General features: G+C 37.1%; 1 protein-coding gene across 15 annotated transcripts in view; it reads right to left on the reverse strand.

The window, feature by feature from the left end:
- CADPS2 (calcium dependent secretion activator 2) overlaps window positions 1-21120 on the reverse strand; it is a 563191-nt gene that overhangs the window by 244286 nt on the left and 297785 nt on the right. For all 15 annotated transcript variants that reach the window (XM_068972950.1, XM_068972951.1, XM_068972952.1 and 12 more), the window contains exon 8: window positions 2643-2782. In XM_068972950.1, coding sequence (XP_068829051.1) covers window positions 2643-2782 — 140 coding nt within the window. The remainder of the gene's footprint in view (window positions 1-2642; window positions 2783-21120) is intronic.

The raw sequence follows: 21120 nt of genomic DNA on the forward strand, positions 1-21120 counted from the left end.
ACCTCATCTAATTCAGGTCACCTCTAACTCCCTCCTCCCTCTTCTGTTCTCCATGTAATTCTGTGAACCTCTCTGGGTGTCCCCCACTGTGGAGAAACTTTTCATCTTTAACCTAGATGTTTTATCAGTGGTGCTGTATAGATGGAGAAGTCTTGAGGCTACTATAAAAATAAGACTGAAAACCAGAAGCAGGAGGCTTAAGTCCAAATCCTGAGAATACCAGAGAACTCCTGACTCCAGGGAACATTAATTGATAGGAGCTCATCAGACACCTCCATACCTACACTGAAACCAAGCACCACCCAAGGGCCAACAAGTTCCAGAGCAAGACATACCATGCAAATTCTCCAGCAACACAGGAAAACAGCCCTGAGATTCGATATACAGGCTGCCCAAAGTCACTCCAAACCCACTGACATCTCATAACTCATTACTGGACACTTCACTGCCCTCCAGAGAGAAGAAATCCAGCTCTACCCACCAGAACACCGACACAAGCTTCCCTAACCAGGACACCTTGACAAGCGACCCATACAAACCCATCCACAGCGAGCAAACTCCGCAATAAAGAGAACTCCACAAACTGCCAGAATACAGAAAGGCCACCCCAAACACAGCAATATAAACAGGATGAAGAGACAGAGAAATACTCAGCAGGTAAAGAAACGGGATAAATGCCCACCAAACCAAAGAGGAAGAGATAGGGAACCTACCTGATAAAGAATTCCGATTAATGATAGTGAAAATGATCCAAAATCAAGAAGAAACAGAGACTGTTAGATTTGTGGCTAAACTTTCAGTTCAGTTCAGTTCAGTGGCTCAATCGTGTCTGACTCTTTGTGACCCCATGGACTGCAGCACGCCAGGCTTCCCTGTCCATCAGCAATACCCGAAGTTTGCTTAAACTCATGTCCATCAAGTCAGTGATGCCATTCAACTGTCTCATCCTCTATTGTCCCTTTCTCCTCCTGCCTTCAATCTTTCCCAGCATCGGGGTCTTTTCAAATGAATCAGTTTTTTGCATCAGGTGGCCAAAGTATTGGAGTTTCAGCTTCAGCATCAGTCCTTCCAATGAACACCCAGGACTGATTCCCTTTAGGATGGACTGGTTGGATCAGTTCAAGGGACTCTCAAGAATCTTCTCCAACACCACAGTTCAAAATCAATTCTTCAGCCCTCTGCTTTCTTTATAGTCCAACTCTTACATCCATACATGACTATTGGAAAAACCATAGCCTTGACTAGATGGACCTTTGTTGGCAAAGTAATGTCTCTGCTTTTTAATATGCTGTCTAGGTTGGTCATAACTTTCCTTCCAAGGACCAAGTGTCTTTTAATTTCATGGCTGCAGTCACCATCTGCAGTGGTTTTGGAGCCCAAGAAAATAAAGTCTCTCACTGTTTTCCCTGTTTCCCCATCTATTTGCCATGAAGTGATGGGACTAGATGCCATGATCTTAGTTTTTTGAATGTTGAGTTTTAAGCCAACTTTTTCACTTTCCGCTATCACTTTCATCAAGAGGCTCTTTAGTTCTTCGCTTTCTGCCGTAAGTGTGGTGTCATCTGCATGAGGTTATTGATATTTCTCACAGCAATGTTGATTTCAATTTGTGCTTCAACCAGTCCAGGACTTATGATGTACTCTGCAGCTAAACTTTAGTAATGAAAATCATTCTTTTTTTAAAAAAATTTATTTATTATGGCTAGCACCCTAGGCTAGAATTTGGCTGTAGTGAGTCATAAAGCATTAATCTGGGAAAAATCTGGGTTAAAAAAAAAGCTCACTGAATTGTATTCATGAGTTTAGGCCTATTTCCTCATCAGCCTCAAGGTAAAAAGGAACCTCAGAGATAAAAGCTGACATTGACCCATGGCAATCCCCAGAGGCCAGTCCCTGCACTTCTGGTTATCCACAGCATCAGCTTCCTCCCATATTGATCTGGTTTCTCACTCACATATTGGATGAATACTCATACCCTTCCCATCAAATCTTATATAGAGTCTTGGACTATATCTGAACCAGCATTTAACTTTAAAGTAGTCTATGTAAGTTTATTTCTGGTGATTTGAAAGCTAGGCTTGTTTCAACTATTTCTGTATTTTGAAAAATATGTCTTCAATGTTACCTCCATACATCATTGTTGTTTATCCATGTAAATGATGTGTAATACCAGTGTAATCAAGTACCAGTAATGTGTTAGCATGCAAACAGTCACACTAATTAAATACTCATATATTTAGCTATAAAAATGTCTATACATTTAAAAAGTTTAGTTAACCTAGAATGAAATTTGAGGCTTCCTTGATGGCTCAGATGGGACAAAATTAGCCTCCAACGCAGGACACCAGGGTTTGATCCCTGGATCAGGAAGATCCCCTGAAGAAGGGAATGGCTACCCATTCTAGTATTCTTGTCTGGAGAATTCCATGGACAGAGGAGCCTGGTGGGTTATAATCCATGGGGTGCAAAGAGTTGGACACTAGTGAGCAACTGATACTTTCACTTTCACCCTTTTCATGAATGTAATTTTGGTGGGGGGGAACTCCATGTGAATGCCCAATACTTTCTCTGAGGAAAATGACAAAAATGATACCATGAAATTCAGTAATTCAGAAGAAAAACATCTTCAAGTACACACTCACCCACTATGTTTCATATGTGGTGGTTTATCCATTCGCACTGCCAATTTGATTTTTAAGTCAGAGTCCTGGCTATTTTTTGGAACTATCATTCGGTGCAACTCAGCTGACTTGGAGCTATTGGAAGTTGGGTATAATATCACCTGTAAGGGACAAAAAAGAACACATTTAGGTGTATAATATAGAATTTCTAAGGAGCAGAATTCAATCTTTTCTCTACATTTTTCTGTCTAAAAAGTCGGTGTCACACCTAAATGTGTTTGATAAACCATTTCACTCCCACCACAGCAAATGGGTTTCAGTACAGACTCGTTCCTTTTTTTTTTTGACAAATATGTGTTTTCATATTATCACATAATGAGTTTTCTTCCTGTGTCACTTCATAATGAATTAATAGCACAGCAGCTACAGTTGACTTGACAGTTGAAAAATACTTAATAGACACCTATAATTTCAAGACCACTCTAAACTCTGCAGGGCAAAGGAGTTCAGAAAGAAATGTTCTTTGAAATTACAGATAGCATGCTCAAAAAGCAAAACCAATTATTGGAAGCAGCAAACATATACCTCATGTTTTAATATTTTCATTGCAAAGCAGTATTAAAGGAAATCAACTCAATTAGAGATGGGAAAGATGGATAACCGCACATCCATCAATACACAGGAAGCTTTTTCCTGACTACTGTTTTCAAAACTATGAAGATGATATTATGAGGACTCTAACAAAATAATTATTTTTCATAAAACTGCAAACTATCAAATCACTATTTCACAACCCCACAGTTCCACAGAGTCAATATGGGCAAGAAATACTCTTCAGATGCTAGGTATCAATTAGATAAAAGAAAAAGTATTGTCTCCTTTTTAGTCAGTCATGACACCATTTAGACACAACCTATATTCAAGTCTTAATGATTATTTTTAAATGGAATAAACATACAGAACTCAGGACATTATATTTTCAGCTATTCTTATTTTAAACTAACATGAAAAAGTAAATAAACTTGAAGTTTCTAAGTAAATGGGAGAACTATAAACATGCTTAGGTATGATAAAATATTTTTAAAACACAACATGGCAACTGAATTTGGTATACTCTGCAGAAAATAGAAAAACCTTCATTTCCACATGTAAGTGAAAATATTCATGAAGAAATATTCAGGCAAGGCTTTTTCTCTAAGAGAGACAACACAGTCATATCATAAAAGCTTCTCAAACTAGTCTCAATTTCCAAATGCATTTACTTTGAGACTTTTCTCTAGCCCATCCTAGAAGCCATAACCAGGTTCAGTCCAGAATTTCTACACTAAAGCATATGAAGGCTCAGCCAAGAGCAGATTACATGGCATTTGTGATGTTTTCAAAAATTATGATCAGATTCTAGAATGAATTCTTTTTGACTGCTGGAATATCCAATGGGATATTTTACAGATACTTTAAACAAACGGTAAAGGAAAACGAGTTGAAAGTTTCCAGCTCAAACCAGCAAACAAAGGAATGTCATTTTTAACTCAGGAGATGATTCCAAAAGAGAGGCCAAGACTAAGACAGAGCTATACATCCTCTGTAGTTTTAACTGCTATTTCCCTAGCAAGTCTGGAAAGCTTTTTCTATTTCTTCCTATTTCGTCTTTAAAAAATAAAAATTTGGCATGAACCACCTACAGACTTTATTCCTTTTAAATTCTTCTATGTTGATATGAAAATTGGTATTGTTCCAAACTCCAAACGTCTTATACAGGAAGAGAATATTTAAAACTTCTGACAATTTCTTATTCTTTAAGTGCCAATAACAGGTTACTAAAAAGGTCCAAAAATAGCTATTTGCAGCTGATTCCCAAATTAAGGCTCATCTCAGTACTGAGCACCATCATCTCTGCCACATTTTAATTTTCTCATGAATATCTCTAACTGCAGTCAGTGGAAAGATTTATTGCTTATCTCTGTTCAATCAAACATTTAAGGGCTTACTATGTGAGGACACAAAGATGAAAGAATAAGCAAGGAGCTGATGGCTTCCTCCTACTGGAGCTAAAAACTCGGATGATATATGGTAAGATCACTTCTTTCTACCGCCTTTCTATCCCTTGGGGTGCAGCAGTTTACTGATTTTGTTAGCCTCTAAGTTTATTCAACATCATTTGCTTGGTGTCTCTGCTCTATTACACATGTAGCTAATTCCCAGTGTTAAATCTCCTCCATCGAAATAACCTGGGATTTTCTGTTTTTCTGGGCATACTGTACTAATGGTACAAACACTACTAAAGGTGCAAATCCTTGCATGTGTAACAAATGAAGGCCCGTAGATATGAAATCTACTGCTTCTAAAACAGGTACTGGTGAAGAAACTCTGTGAAATGGTTACCAGGTTTCCAAGTAGAAAGCGATCATACTCCTTTACATGATTCAGCCATGGATGACAAAAAGACAAGTTTCTAAATGTTCAGAGATCAAAGGGCCATGGAGGAAAAAGGGCGAAAAAATTATTTTTAAATACATAATAATGCAATAATTTCAAATGCATAATAATCAAGAACTCCTGAAGACTGCAAGGCATGGAGCCTTCACAGGGTTTGCCACGGCAGGATCTCACTGTTCTCATTGGACAAGTATTGCTCTGGATTTCCCACTTCACATTTTTTTGAATGAGAAACTTAATTGTAGCTTTCCTGCCCCCTGATAAGCTGCTATATATTGGATTTGTGCTTTGGCAGAGTGGGGAGGGGAGGGGGAATAGTAGGCAGTTAACATAAACCCTAGTTTATTGGTCACCAGGCTCCAAAGAGCCACAGCTAGATCTGATTAAGATGCTGGACTTTGGACTGGAAGTAAGGACAGGATGAAATTCTGGGTTGCTTCCATTGAGTTGAACTGAAAGCGTTCTATGCGTGGGAGAAAGGGTAATGATTGTTGTTGCCTTGGCTAGAGGGGTAAGCTATGACAGATCATCTAACTGTCCACCAGGATTCATGCTTTCACTAGTACAGAATTGGTGCCAGGAAGCAGATAGCCAGCCATATCTTCTAGCTCCCCCTGTATCTAAGTAGAAACACATGAAAGTTCCAGCTAAAGGAATATGAAGACAAGTGGTAAGTCTTTTGGGGTAATGATGATTAAGATATAAGTATGCCTTCTTCACTTATTTGCTAGCCAGAAGTAGAGGATTACAATGTTCTAGGAAATGAGACAGCTGTAAGAGGGTGGAAACCAGAGGCCTGAATCCCCACATGGAGGAAATCTACCTATCAGGAACACCCACAATAAATGCCTGAATAATCCCTGGAAGGACTGATGCTGAAGTTCCAATACTTTGGCCACCTGATGCGACTAGCCAACTCGCTGGAAAAGACCCTGATGCTGGGGAAGATTGAGGGCAGGAGGAGAAGGGGGTGACAGAGGATGAGCTGGTTGGATGACATCACTGACTCAATGGACACGAATTTGAGCAAACTCTGGAAGACAGTGGAAGACAGAGGGGCCTGGTATGCAGCAGTCCATGAAGTCGCAAAGGGTCAGACACAACTTAGTGACTGAACAACAACAATGGTTTTAAAATTCTGAAATGTTGTCATTTGTTTGTTATAGCATATAGTAGTATACTAACATTACATTAACAGAGCTTGGCTGCAGGAGACTTGCACATCTAGGTGAGTGCTTCGAGATTTTTATCTCATAAGTGGATAAGCAGTTCTTCTTCAATAGGACTTAGTTCATGTTCAGAGAGGGATGTCTGATGTTGATGTACATAATTAAATAGTTTGGTACAATAATTAAAATATTTAGTATACATAACATTTTACTAATGATTCTTCTCATATTTTAGTTAAATCCTGTGCACACGTGCTCAGTCATGTCCAACTCTTTGTGACCCCAGGGACTGTAGCCCATCAGGCTCCTCTGCCCATGGGATTTTCCAGGCAAGAAAACTGCAGTGGGTTGCCCCTTCCTTCGACAGTGGATCGTCCCAACTCAGGGATCGAACCTGCGTCTCATGTCTCCTGCACTGGCAGGCGGATTCTTTACCACTGAGCCATAAGGAAAGCACAACAATTCTTCTCATATTTTAGTTAAATCATAGCTCTGTACAAAATAGTTGGCTTCTCATATTATTTAGCAAAATAGTTTGTTCTTTGCTATTCATTTCTCTTAGCTTTTCTACACACATTTCTGTTTCTAGTCTTCTAGTTTATTTTTATCACCAACACATGAAATGACTTATTTAGTATAACACAACACATTTTAGCATTTATCTTAAATATAAAGCCAATGTATCTTCTTCATAATAAAATGGGAACATTACTTTCCATCTTTGCTAAAGTGTAATGGAAAACAACAAAAAAAAGTTTTATTCAGGCTTTGTTTAAAATTGTCAAATTTAATACTAAGGAAGAAAAAAAAGTGTAAAAGCATATATACATAATATTTAGAGTAATATGGAGTTCAAAAGGATTTTCTTGTTAAAATATACTTGTACAAGCTGACACTTCTACATTTTTTCCTTCTATTAAGGTACATTAATTAAAGCCAAGCCACATGCACCTGTACATATACACATTAGTTGAACTTTGTGATCTATGAATTCACAACTTAATATGTCCCTAAACTGTTTCAAACCACCCCCCCCCCAAAAAAAAAAAAACAAAAAACGAAAAACTTGGGAAGTGGGGAATCTCGAATAACTGAGAGGGAGCTAGGCAGGATCTGAGATGAAGAACTCACCACCTTTGCCATAAATCTCTCGGTCCAGAGGAAGAAAAAAGACCCCATGACCGTAACAACTGCATTGCAGTCTTTGAGTAAAATAATAGTTACATATTTGATATGAATCTAGCTCAAAGGCAGGTGTAATCAACAAATTCTTGAAGGAATCAGGACAGATTCAAAGAAGAATCACCGCTTCATTCTGGAGTCTAAAAGAACAGATGTGATTTAAAAGAGAAAAGCACAGAGGCGGGCCTGCTAAAGACAGGAGGGTGTTGGAACTGAACCACCCTTAGAGTGGCACCCTAAAACAGGCACATAGTCCCATCTTGATACTGACATTCCTACCACCACCTTTGGTCATTAAGCCCTGCCCCAAGCTTGACTGGTCAGCTCTTTGTTCTCTGGGACCTATGCTTAATCAGTTTACACTGTTTGCCACCAACAAAATGTCAACTGATACAGATGTTCATTATATTTTTTCTGCCATGTCAATACTCTACCTTATCAAAAGGGAAGGAGAGGACCCCATGGAACATTAACTTTTAAGGGTGAAGGAAAGAGAGAATGCCATAAGTAAGACCAGAGGTCAAGGAGGCAGAAGAAAAACCAGAAGCGTGGGATTTACTACATTTAAGGCAGCGAGTGTTTTGGGAAATAGGAAGTGGCCATCGATGACAGCACAGTGAGGATGGAAAGGCCATTATTGTTTGGTTTAAAAATGGAGAAGTCACTAGAGATATCAACAGAAGAAATTTTAGGTGAGGCAGAGTATAACGGTTTGAGGGATGAAATCAATTAGGGATGGGGGAAGACATCACTTAACTATTTCATGAACAAGATGAGGCAAGATGAGCAAGATCACTTTGAATGGAAGGGATGTTGTGTGCAAAGGAAAGGGGGTGAGGATATGGCCATGTAGACTGAAGAGGGTAAGGAGATAGGAAGGCTGCACTGATAGGTGAGATTGGAAAGGAAGACGGGATAGACTGTAAAAGCGTAAGTTTTGCAAAGGAGTTTGTATATTATCCCATAACACGTAGTCAAAAGACGCTTCTAAACCAGAGAATGACAATCAAAATGTCATACTCTTGTGTAAAGAAAATTTCCACCTATCCAGCTGTATACATTCTGGAGAGGAGTCATGTGCAGTCAAGTGTCTAACATCCAGTTAAGAAATGAAATGGCCTTTAAAAATACATCTTTAAAACAGTAAGAAGGGACTGCAAATGCTTTTAGCTAGAATGTTTCAATTTGTGATTAGATGTTTTTTTTCCTGACAATCATATGTCCTTGAGACACAGGGTGTTTTAAGGAAGTGTCCAAGGGGACATCACTCCAGACAAGTAGAGCTATCTATGGGAAACCTTGACTCTGGGGGTTCAGTTGACGTTTTTCTTTCTCCAATTGACAATACATTTTACTGTTTAGCAAAGACTCATGATGACTATTCCTGGTGAACCTTTCAAGTACCTTGTTGAGAGCTTAGAAACTTGAGAAAGTATGTACTGTGAAAGGACTAACTGAATTTACTTCATTTCAATAAATTTTTATTTAGCACATGCTAGTAACTAGCATATTTTCTCCAATATTCAGGTCCTATATTTTCAGTGTGTGAAGAAGTTGAACTGAATGATTTTTCCTAAGAGAAATCTACATCCTTCTTAAGTAACATTTTCCAGTGTTTCAATACACTTGAGGTTGCTTAGTCTAAATTATTTCTCTTTCGATTTAATATCATTGCTTCCTGTCCTACTTAGTTGAAACAAGGAGCAACCTGGTCACTTTCACAAGGGTTTTTTTTTTTTTTAATATTGAAATATTTGCATTAATCTGCAGTCAATTTATGGTCTATAGGCTAAATCCAGTTCCTTGTATTTTCAAAGCTGGAAAGAATCCTGGAATTTACAATGTAGAATTGGTCAAGCCTGCAAGCTCTTAAAGAAGTGTGCTATTGGCCTGACAGAAAATTACACATTTCCTTCTTTCTATATAGTACTTTTTACAATAGGAAAAGCCTTTTTGAAAAATGAGTTAAACAAGAAAAAAAGAAAGTACTATCTGAACTAGGGGCTTCCCTGGTGGCTCAGACAGTAAAGAACCCACCTGCAATGCAGGAGACCAGGGTTTGATCCCTGGGTCGGGAAGATCCCCTGGAGGAAGGCATGGCTACCCACTCCAGTATTGTTGCCTGGAGAATCCCATGGGGTCTCAAAGAGGCAGACACAATTGAGCAAATAAGCATGGATTATTTGAACTATGTATTTTTTTCTTGGCATTAGCTTTTTTTTTTTTTTAAAGAGAGGTATATAAGCTTTGATATTTGAATAATGGGGGTGGGGTAGACAGCATGGAAAACAAACATCAAGGTGTGTAAATTATTTTAAAATCTTTTCTGGCATCACTACTTAATGAACGATTATATGAAGGGGCTCAAGTAATGCATTTAGCAGAGTATCCTCCTTGAGGGTAAGATCTCATAACAATAGAATAGTTTCTAGGGTAATTAAAGCCACTATATTCAAGTAAGGCATTTTGTTTTTGACAAGTGTGGTTGATTTACAATATAGTGTTAACTTCAGATGTACAGCATAGTGACTTGGTATTTTTGCAGATTGTTTTCTATTGTAGGTTATTATAAGATAATGGCTATAAATTCCTTGTGTCCTATAGTATATCCTTGTTGCTTATTTATGTTATATATAATACCTTGTATCTTAATCCCAATATCCCTAATTTGTCTCTCCCCCTCTCCCCTCTTCCCCTTGCTAACCACTGGTTTGTTTTCTACATCTGTGAGTCTGTTTCTGTTTTGTATATACACTAATTTGTACTTTTTTTTTTAGATTCCACATACAAGTGATATCATATAGCATTTGTCTTTTCTTGTCTGACTTATTTCACTAAGCATTAAATTGTCTGAGTCTATCCTTACTGCTTCACATCCTAGATACTTACCAAGTATTTGTTGGAAAGATGGGTAGATGCTTAGAGGAATTAGAAATAAAGATGAAAAATGCAAACTGATACCTCTTTGTGGTGAAAAGAGAAAAAGGCTTGCCAACTAAATCACTGCCAAAACTTTATAACAGAAAATGACGGTAGCAAATGCCAGAACTTGTATGCCACTTACTTGGCAGTCTCTAAAATATTCTGAAACTCTCATCTTTCCACTTTTTGACTGCAACAGGTAGAATAATTTCTTGTTGTTGTTCAGTCGCTCAGTTGTGTCTGACTCTTTGCAACTTTATGGACTGCAGCATGCCGGCCTTCCCTGTCCTTCTCTATTTTCCACAGTTTGCTCAAACTCCTATCCATTGAGTCAACGATGCCATTCAACCATCTCATCCTCCGTCACCTCTTCTCCTCCTGCCCTCAATCTTTCCCAGCATTGGGGTCTTTTCTAAGAAGTCTGCTCTTTGCATCAGGTGACCAAAGTACTAGAGCTTCAGCATCAGTCCTTCCAATAAATATTCAGGCTTGATTTCCTTTAGGGTTGACTGTTTTGATCTCCTTGCTGTCCAAGAAACTCTCAAGAGTCTTCTCCAACACCACAGTTCAAAAGCATGTTCTCTGGCACTCAGCCTTCTTTATGGTCCAACTCTACATCCATACATGACTATTGGAAAAACAGCTGTGACTATATAGACCTTTGTCAGCAAAGTGCTGTCTCTGCTTTTTAATATGCTGTCTAGGTTGGTCATAGCTTTTCTTCCAAGAAGCAAGTATCTTTTAATTTAGAATAATAGTCTCCCCGAAATGCCTAGTCCTAATCCCCAGAACCTGTGACTATGTTACTTCCCTGGCAAAGGGGAGTTGTGGCAACAGATGGAATTAAGGTCACTAATAACGGAAATAAGGCCTTAAGAAAGGGAGATTATAAAAGTGGGCCCAATGCAATTACAAGGGTTCTCAGAGGTGGAAGAAGAGGACAAAGGAGTGATGTAGCAATGTGATGTGAGCAACAATCAGCCATTGCTGGTTTTGGAAATGGAAGAGGGCCATGTATGAGCCAAATACAGGCAGCCTCTAAAAGCTGGAAGAAGTAAAAAAACAAAACAAAAAAACCCTGCATTCTACCTTAGGTCTTCTGGATAGGAATACAACCCTGCCAACAGCTTAATTTGAACCCACCAAGATTCGCTTTGGACCAACACAACTGTAAGATAATAACTCTGTGTTGTTTTAAGGCACGAAGCTTTCCGTAATTTGTTGAAGTGTCAACAGGAAACCAATACACAGGTAATAAAAGCTACAATTGGATCATAACAACATTAAATTTACCTACTATACTTCTTTAGCTAATTGTGTGACTCAAAGATTTTTACATATAGTTTTCTACCATTATCTGTGATTACTTTAACAAGATGGTTTTATGTATGTGATTATCTCTCTTACTTTCCTGAAGTATTCTGCTTGTATGAAATCTTTTGAAAAAAATGTTTCTCCCTTTGTGTTAAAGTTTTCACGTATCATAAATCAAAAGGAAAACTTAAAAAGGATTCACAATGAGACAGGTTTTGGTGGTTACTAGAATGAAGACCATCATGCCTGTATTTCTAGCAAATGTCAAGTTCCATACACCCAAATGCTAAAGGATTACATCTTCCATTTCAAAGTCTTTCTTGAAGACTTTGAAAGACATAGTCAAATTTGTCATGGTATTTTCCATGGCTCAATTAAAGACACTGGCTTTAAATAATCTTCATATGTCACTGTTATTGCTTGTAGGGTCTCAGTTTCAAACTTCTCCTTGAATGAAGCAATATATTCCATCACAGCTACGTCTGTCTTTAAGACTTAACTAGACAGTAAAGCATTATTATTCAGTTCAGTTCAGTTCAGTTGCTCAGTCGTGCCCGACTCTTTGCGACCCCATGAATTGCAGCACGCCAGGCCTCTCTGTCCATCACCATCTCCCAGAGTTCACTCAGACTCTCATCCATCGAGTTGGTGATGCCATCCAGCCACCTCATCCTCTGTCATCCCCTTTTCCTCCTGCCCCCCAACCAGTCCATTCTAAAGGAGATCAGCCCTGGGCATTCTTTGGAAGGAATGATGCATTATGGGAGGCCAAATGAAAGAAGGCAAAATAGTGTCTTTCTGGCTCTACACCAGCATTAGAAAACCAGTGACACCAAGCCCAAAAAGGACAAGGGCGTAAGGCTGTCCCAGGCATGTGTTCTGTTATATCAGCCTCTGAGAAACCACCATTCACAAGTTCAATTACTGCGGCAAACTCTGTGGGTTGGCTTCCCCAGTTCAGTTCAGTTCAGTCGCTCAGTCGTGTCTGACTCTTTGCGAACCCCATGGATTGCAGCATTATTATTAGTCTTGATCTATTCCCCTCAGCCATAAATTATGAATAGCAGTAACCTTTCTATTTCCTTACCAATACAGTTTCTATTAGAGGACCCTGCATGAGTAGCTTTATCTTGAGTGTTTCTTTTTACTAGTCTGGTTATAATAATGCGTGGCATTTATAAAGAACCTTTCAACTCAGTGCCTCAAAACACTTTGTGGAATTTAAATTAATTCTCACATCACCTTTAAAAGATAGGCATTGCTCTTGTTATGTAAATAACTTGACACTGAAGTTAAATGGATAGCCAAGGAAAATTACTTCAAGTTAATGATAGGCACTTTCAATTTTACTTCCCCTCCCCAACACATTCCCTTCACAATTTCACAAACAGTATAATAACTAATTTAGCTTTGTTCTCACTCTTTGGTTATTAAGTACTATAAGAATTCTTAGAGTCAAACCAATTTTATTCCTGTCAATCCATACATACGATGGTGCGATAGGAAGGAGGAAGTTATGATAATGTCTATGCTTGGATTACTTCAGCTGCATCCTTAAACTGAAAATAATTATAGCTAAGGGTTTGGGAACTAATTTACAGATAAGTGTTGGTATTTATATTAAAAACCAACTGCCATCCTGAAGAATGAAGGTGAATTATTATTCTTCATCTGAATAAGAAGTCAAAGCAAGGGCTGATAATTACAACCTCACAATCTGCCAAGATGATAAGATTCATGAAAACCTTCCTAATTTGTCATTCTATATTTATGCAAACTAGAAAGAAGTCCTTTAAAGAATGGAAAAAAAGAAGATAGGACAATAGGAGATTAAGAACTCTTGGTGTTACATTTTCACTTGTTCCAAAGAACTTCATGAATTCAGAGAAATATAAGATGGAAGTGGCGAGGAATAAAGGTCAAGGGAGAGAGCTTCAGCGATTTGCTCACGCCCTACTGTGTATTAAGGCACAGCTAAAACCACAATTTACATCTTCTGGGAGCAGGTTTCAAACTTTTATTTTGTGATATTCAACAACCAATCTGAATGCTGGATCTTTGACCTAAAGACTTTATTTCTGACTCAAAATACATGTAATAAAAACTAGCAGGAGATAAAAGAACTCAGCTTTTTGGTTTAGTGCTAAAGACAATAAAATAGGATGTTCCAAAGAAGCTTTGGGGGGTTCACTGGTAGCTCAGCGGTAAAGAATCCACCTGCCAATACAGGAGACACGGGTTCAGTCCCTGGGTCTGGAACTGGAGAAGGCAACTAACTTCAGTATTCTTGCCTGGGAAATCTGAAGGACAGAGGAGCCTGGCAGGCTACAGTCCAAGGGGTCGCAAAAGAGTCAGACGCGACTGACCAACTGAACAATAGGCTTTGGATAGTTCCCAGATACAGTAACTAAAGGAATAGGTTAGGAACGAATGTAAGGATGTTTCAACCTGCTTCTTCAGTGTATTATAACTAGGAGATGGGCTGAACATCCTAGAACCTCATTTTTACAATAGAATCCAAATCATGTATCATTCAGTTATTGCTGTTTAGGTTTATCACTTGGTTAGGGAACCCAGAGTGTTCAGGCAAAACTGATTCACCTTACTGTCTAACTATGCAAAGGAGAAATGAAACTGAAATTTCAGGAGATGGTTCATTTGTTCATTCATCCTTTCAGCAGTAACTGGACATGTATCGTGCATCAGAAACTGTTAGATGCTGCTGCCACTGCTAAGTTGCATCAGTCGTGTCCGACTCTGTGCGACCCCATAGATGGCGGCCCAACAGGCTCCTCTGTCCCTGGGATTCTCCAGGCAAGAATACTGGAGTAGGTTGCCATTTCCTTCTCCGATGCATGAAAGTGAAAAGTGAAAGTGAAGTTGCTCAGTCGTGTCCGACTCTTAGCGACCCCATGGACTGTAGCCTACCAGGCTCCTCTGTCCATGGGATTCTCCAGGCAAGAGTACTGGAGTGGGTTGCCATTGCCTTCTCTGACACAGATGCTATTGCTGAAATAATATGTCCTAGGCCTTACCTTCAATGGGAAATGGAGATATAATATTGCACAGCTCATAAACTACACATGAAATGTTTGTTATATTATCATTTGAAGTTAGACTAAATTTAAAGCAACATTTAATAGTAATCAATAATAAGCAAACAAAGAAGAAAAATGGAACAAAAAATATTAAATTAGTCTAAAAGAGAAAAAAAGGAGATATAAAGAACATGGAAGACAGAAAAAAAACCTAAGTGACATTTAAACTTAATCATATTCATAATCATATTAAAATACATTTTAAATACTGATTGAAAGGCAGAGATGGTCAGATTGTATAAAAAATAAAGATCCAATCATATGCGGCCTTTAAATACAAAGAAACAAGCATATTAAAGGATGTAAAAATATATAATATTCTAACATTAGTTAAGAAGAAAGCTTGGATAGCTAAAATAAAGAAGATTTTAACGTGAAGTATATTACCAGGTATGACAAGGTATAAATGAAATACAATACAAAATTATTTCAGAGTGACAAAGTGATAATTAATGAAGAGGAAATAGAAATCCTAAGTATTTATGTACATAATATTTATCCTAAATATTTATGCATATAATATGTCTTCAAAATACAAGCATCAAAAAATAATAATAATAAGTCTATAATTATACTCAGGTTAATATCAATCTCTCAATAATTGCTTTTTAGAAAGTAGATCCCAAAATTAGTAAAGATATAGATATTTAAACAACAACTTGAACTATTTGACATTTATAAAATTCTACTGAACAAAAGAATATGCAGTTTGTTTTTTTTAAAACTCTGAATGTGGAATATTCACAGGATAGACCATATTATAAGCTATAAACTAAGACTCAATAAATTTAAAAAGGATACAAGTCATATAAAGTATATTCTCTAAGGCCAGTAGACTTCAATTAGATATCAATTAGAAACCCATAACATAGAGAACTCCAAAAAGCTCTCACATATGTGGAAACTAACACTTTTCAAATAACCCATGGGTCAAAGGAATCAAAATAAAACAGAATATTTTGAAGAGAATGAAAATGAGAAAAAATATATTAAAAAATGGTCTGGACTGCTACTAAACTAGTATTTAGGGAATGGGGGCTTAGAGCACTAAATGTCTAGATTATTGGGTTGGCCAGAAAGTTCATTTGCATCTTAAGATATTACAGAAAAATCAAAAAGGACTTTCTGGTCAATCCAACAGAAAAAAGAATTTTCTTAAATCACTGGATTCAGCTTTAATAAAATTTATCACGAATTAAACTCAAAGTATACAGAAGAAACAATAAAGATTAGAGCCAAAATAGATTAAATAAAAATAGCAGAAGGAATTTTATCAACTTGAGGAAAGGGATCTACCAAAAACCTACAACAAATGTTATATTTAATGTTCAAAGATTCATTTTTTTCCCCTAAGATCAAGAATTAGACTAGGATGTCCACTGTCACCATTTCTATTGTATTAGAGGTTGAAATAAGTACAATAAGACAACCAAAATACATAAATAAAAGCATCTAGATTGCAAAGAAGTAAAATTATCTCTATTAGCAGACAAGAAAATTGTTTATGGAAACACTGTCTACCAAGATACCAGCAGAACTAGTTAGTGAGTTTATCAAGGTTACAGGATGCAAGATCAATATAGAAAAGTCGATTACATTTCAACATAATAACAATATCTAAATTGAAAAATTAAAACTAACAAAATAATGTCATTTAAGGTAGCAACAAAAATATGAAATACTCAGTGACAGATCTGGCAAAAGAAATGCAAGAAGATCTGTACACTGAAAACTATTTAAGACATTGTTATGGAGAACAAAATAAGACCTAAATAAATAGAGGGGTATACTATGTTCCTGGGTCAGAAAACTCAGCTTTGTTAATCAATTACAAATTGATATATAGATTAAATATGATCACAGTAAAAATCACAGTGGATTTTTTTTTTTTTTAGAAATCCCCCAAATGATTCTAAAATTCACAGGGCAAAACAAAGGACCTATAATAGACAAAACTATGCAGGAGTTGGAAAGAAAAGAAACAGAGTTGGAGAACTATCACTACTTAATATAATAGACTTACGATTAAGTCAAGGTAATCATGGCAGTGTGCTACTGGCACTGAGATAGAAAACTAAATAAACGGAACGGAATACAGAATCCAGAAGTGGACCCAACAAACATGTGGACAACTGATTTTCGACAAGTATGAAGAGAAGAAAGTCTTTACAATAAATGGTACTAGAACAACTTGATATTCCTACACAAAAATGTGAACTCTGATTTATTAGTAGCGCTAGAAATAAAAACTAAAAAGATCAAAGAGTTAAATCTAAAACTATAAAACTATAAAACTTCTAGAAGAAAGTATAGGAAAATTTTGACCCGGGGTTAAGCAAGGATTTCTTACATATGGCAACAAAAGTACAAGCCATAAAAGGAAAAAAAAAAAAAAGGACTTCATCAAAATTAAGACTATGGCTCTTTGAAACACACTGTTAACAAAATGAAAAGATGAGCTGAATTCTGGGAGAAAATATTTACAAACCATAATTCTGATAAAAGATGCACAAATAACAGATTATTATGGTCTTTCCCAACTTAAGAATAAGAAAACGGGCAATCCAACTAAAAATTGGAAAAATGTCTGAACAGATTCAAAGAATGACAAAGTAAATCATTATTACTTAAGTCACTACAAATGACAAATAAGCATGCAAAAAAGATAACACGATTAGTACTAGTTTTTACAGAAGTATAAATTAGAACCATAATATGATACTACATCTATTAGAAATAAGGATTTGGTATAGTGTGTAGGTTGAATACTTATTCTATCTGGGATCAAGGTTGCTGTTGTTAGCTGTTCAGTCATGTCCAACTCTGCAAGTCCATGGGCTGTGGCTCACCAGACTCCTCTGTCCATGGAATTCTCCAGGCAAGAATATTAGAGTGGGTAGCCATTCCCTTCTCCAGAGGATCTTTCTGATTTAGGCAACAACGCTGGCTCTCCTGCATTGCAGGCAGATTCTTTACTGTTTGAGCCACTAGGGAAGTCTACCTCATTAGCTAAATGAGAAACTAGATAGGTTACTGGTCAGGGATGCAGAAGCCCTATCACAGGTGATTGTTGAAGATATAGGAGTAGAAATTTTGATGCAGAAGAGGGTCTGGACCCCAATTAAATGAAGATATCAAAAGATAGGAGAATGAAAAAAAATGAGATCCAGAGAGATGATATGGGGTGGGAGGGGGGTTCATGTTTGGGAACTCATGTACACCCGTGGTGGATTCATGTCAATGTATGGCAAAACCAATACAGCATTGTAAAGTAAAATAAAGTAAAAATAAAAATTAAAAGAATATAAAATAAATAGAACCCACACAGTAGAGAAGTGTGCTATTTCAAGGGGACAGAGAGTAGTCCAAAAGCACAGCAGAAAAAATATTAAAGATTGGATTGGACAATAAAATCCATAATCAATTTAAAGGGGTGATTTTAGTTTAATAGTAAGGATGGATGAGTTAGCAAAGGATTAAGGGAAGACTAAGTAGTTAAAAAAAAGAAGTTAGTGCATTTCACCCATAAAACGTTCACTGAGGAAAACTTATGGAAAGTGATATGAAAGCTAAGGGGAAACCTGAGTAGGTTCGAGGGAGCCTCTATTTTTCTGAGGAAACTGAAATGTCAACTACAATCACCCACATGGACCTACTGTGGAGCATGTCTATTTATAACTTGCTCTTTCAGCACTGAGAAGGAAAGAAAATGCTTTTCCCTCACTTTCCTGTGAAGATGATGGCCAACTCCTCAGAGAGGGTCTGAGGGAGACTCCATAAGGAACAAGTGATGCACATTATCAGTCTCCTTTCCAAGTCTGACTCAGGAGGATCAAGTCTTCTTTAACACTTTACAGATTGTGATTAACGAGCCAGATGTAAGCTGCAAAGAAAAATATCTAGAAAGACTTTGCACCATATATGCCTGATCTCTGGCCCATCACCTGTCTGTGGTCCCTCTCCTGTCACCAGAACGGCTTCTGCGACATGACATCAAAGTCTTGAGACAAATGGCTACAGAAAAGGTACACGACTTGTTGTTTGTGGGATTTCCCAGCAAGAATATTGGAGTGGGTTGCCATTTTATTCTTCAGGGGATCTTCCCAACCCAGGGATCAAACTCACATCTCCTGCACTGCAGGCAGATTCTTCACTGCTGAGCCAACAAGCAAGCCCTGTACCTCTTGTTAGAACTACAAAAATAAGAGTTTACTTTGTAAGGTGATGTTAGTTAGATATCTCTGAAATGCAAACAAATTTCCATTCCACTTTGCAGCAGATGATACTAATTTGCTGGCTAAAATAGCTGTCATCTAGTATCAGCTATTTCAATAAAATTGGATATCAAATTTTGCTTTCAAATAGTAAAATATCTATGATTATGATTTCATGAGCAGTTTCTCTAAAGCTGTTTTGATGCATATGTAGATGAATCAAATTGGTATAATGCTGGAAAGTTTAATTCTCAAATATAAACTTTGAGTGAAGGGAAGACCTAAAATGATTTTTAAGATTTTATAATTATTTGTGAAAACTAGGATTGTTAATTAGTCAATAAAACATCTGTAGTCTAGTCCTGATCTACTGCTTTGCATGTTGCAATAAGAAGTTCTATGCTGACTGCCTATAAACCCAGGCATGCAGAAGCATGATTTAAACTCTATAGGTCTTAACCAGTTCTATATATGGGGTATGGTTAAATATTCTGAATTTAGCTAAAAATATGTTGAGCTCTTGAACATTTTAACATAAATGAAGAACTCAGAGGGAACTCAGCTTGGAGAGAACTATATAAATGAGAAAAATTAAACAAGACATAATCCAGGAAAACAAGAGGGGCAAAAAAGAAAATTAGCCTGACCAACGAGTTAGAGCTCCTGAAACAGTAATTATCCCCCAAGGAAAGATGTTTGAACACACTGTATTGCTTCTCTCTTAAGCAGAAATCACGCATATTCTGATAATTCTTCAGATGGATCTCCTTCAATACCTCAGAAAGCTACGTAAGAAACAAGTTGATGAAAAAAGCATATAAATAAGCTAATTTGTACCTGCTACATTAAGATGTAACAAGATGTTTTAAAGATAATAGCTCATTTTAGTGGAATAATCAATTGAGCAAAGCTAATTTATCTTAATATTTTAAATGTACCTGAACTTTCCATATAGTATTTACATTTGTAAAACATGCATAATGACTGTCACTATGAATTGTGAGGTTATGACCATCTCTATATCAAGGAATGTTGAATAAAAGCACAAATACTGAAATATCATTTAATCAAATAAGAAAAATGGACATTGTTCTAGCTCCACTGTATCAAAAAGAAAACAGATTCTGATTTATATGCTTCTCTATCCTCAGGGAGGCAGAAGAACCAGTGCTCTCCTGTGTATACTGATGATGGGGTACCAAGACCATGAACTCCCATTGTTTGCACAGATAATAGGTTCTTTTTCTAACAACTGTCGGAAAGAACGTGTTCATAGCAACACTTCTAAAACTAAAAAGTTGTCTGGGTAGAAACTTCAAAAATCCATTTTGGACTCAAGAACACCATTTGATAAGTTAAACAGTACCAAAGAAAACAATAATTCATCCTGAAAGACTCTATGGAAACTGCACTGTTCACAAATAGATGCCTTGTGGGATTATTTAGATTTTTACATGGTTATGTTATCTAAGCCTTGTTTTTAAAGTTTAAGGGGACAATAGATTGTGATAAACCGTATATTTTTGGGTGCTTAACTGGCCCACTATTTGCCTGCTTGCACATACCCATAATAAGAAAAATACCCTGTTCTGCCTCCAGGTAGCACCTGGTGGGAGGCTGGCCACCAATTCGGATGAAAAATCTCCTTATGCCACCTAGTTTCCATAAATAGGTATTCACATCTGTCATCTGCTAACAAAATCTACATGCCAAGCATTTGCCAAAGAACATAACCTTCAACTGCCTAATCCCTATCTAAATTTCAGGTATCATTTCACAAAACTATGTGGTACAATAATTTGTGGGGTTTTTTGTTTGTTTATTTTTTTAATGAGTTACTAGTTCTTAACACTGGCTGCACATTAGTATCAGTGATACTCTCTGTGCCAATGTTTATCAACCATATATGCAGGTAACTAGCTCCTGAGAAGTGCTTAAATGCTCCTTTCTGGATTCATCCTAAACCAACTAAAACTGGGAGTCCAGAACTTGAATCTTTTCAAACACTCCCTGAACCATTCCCTGTGTGAACATAAAGTTGAGATGCACCATCAAAACTGAAAGTACCCTAATATGTTTCAAATCACTGTATAAAATGATAGAAAATGACTATGCATGAAACAGCTTTAGCTTAAATAATATTCAGTCCTGCTTTAAGTCATGA

This window comes from Capricornis sumatraensis, chromosome 5 (assembly GCF_032405125.1).
Source record: "Capricornis sumatraensis isolate serow.1 chromosome 5, serow.2, whole genome shotgun sequence".
In the NCBI taxonomy this organism is placed as follows: domain Eukaryota; kingdom Metazoa; phylum Chordata; class Mammalia; order Artiodactyla; family Bovidae; genus Capricornis; species Capricornis sumatraensis.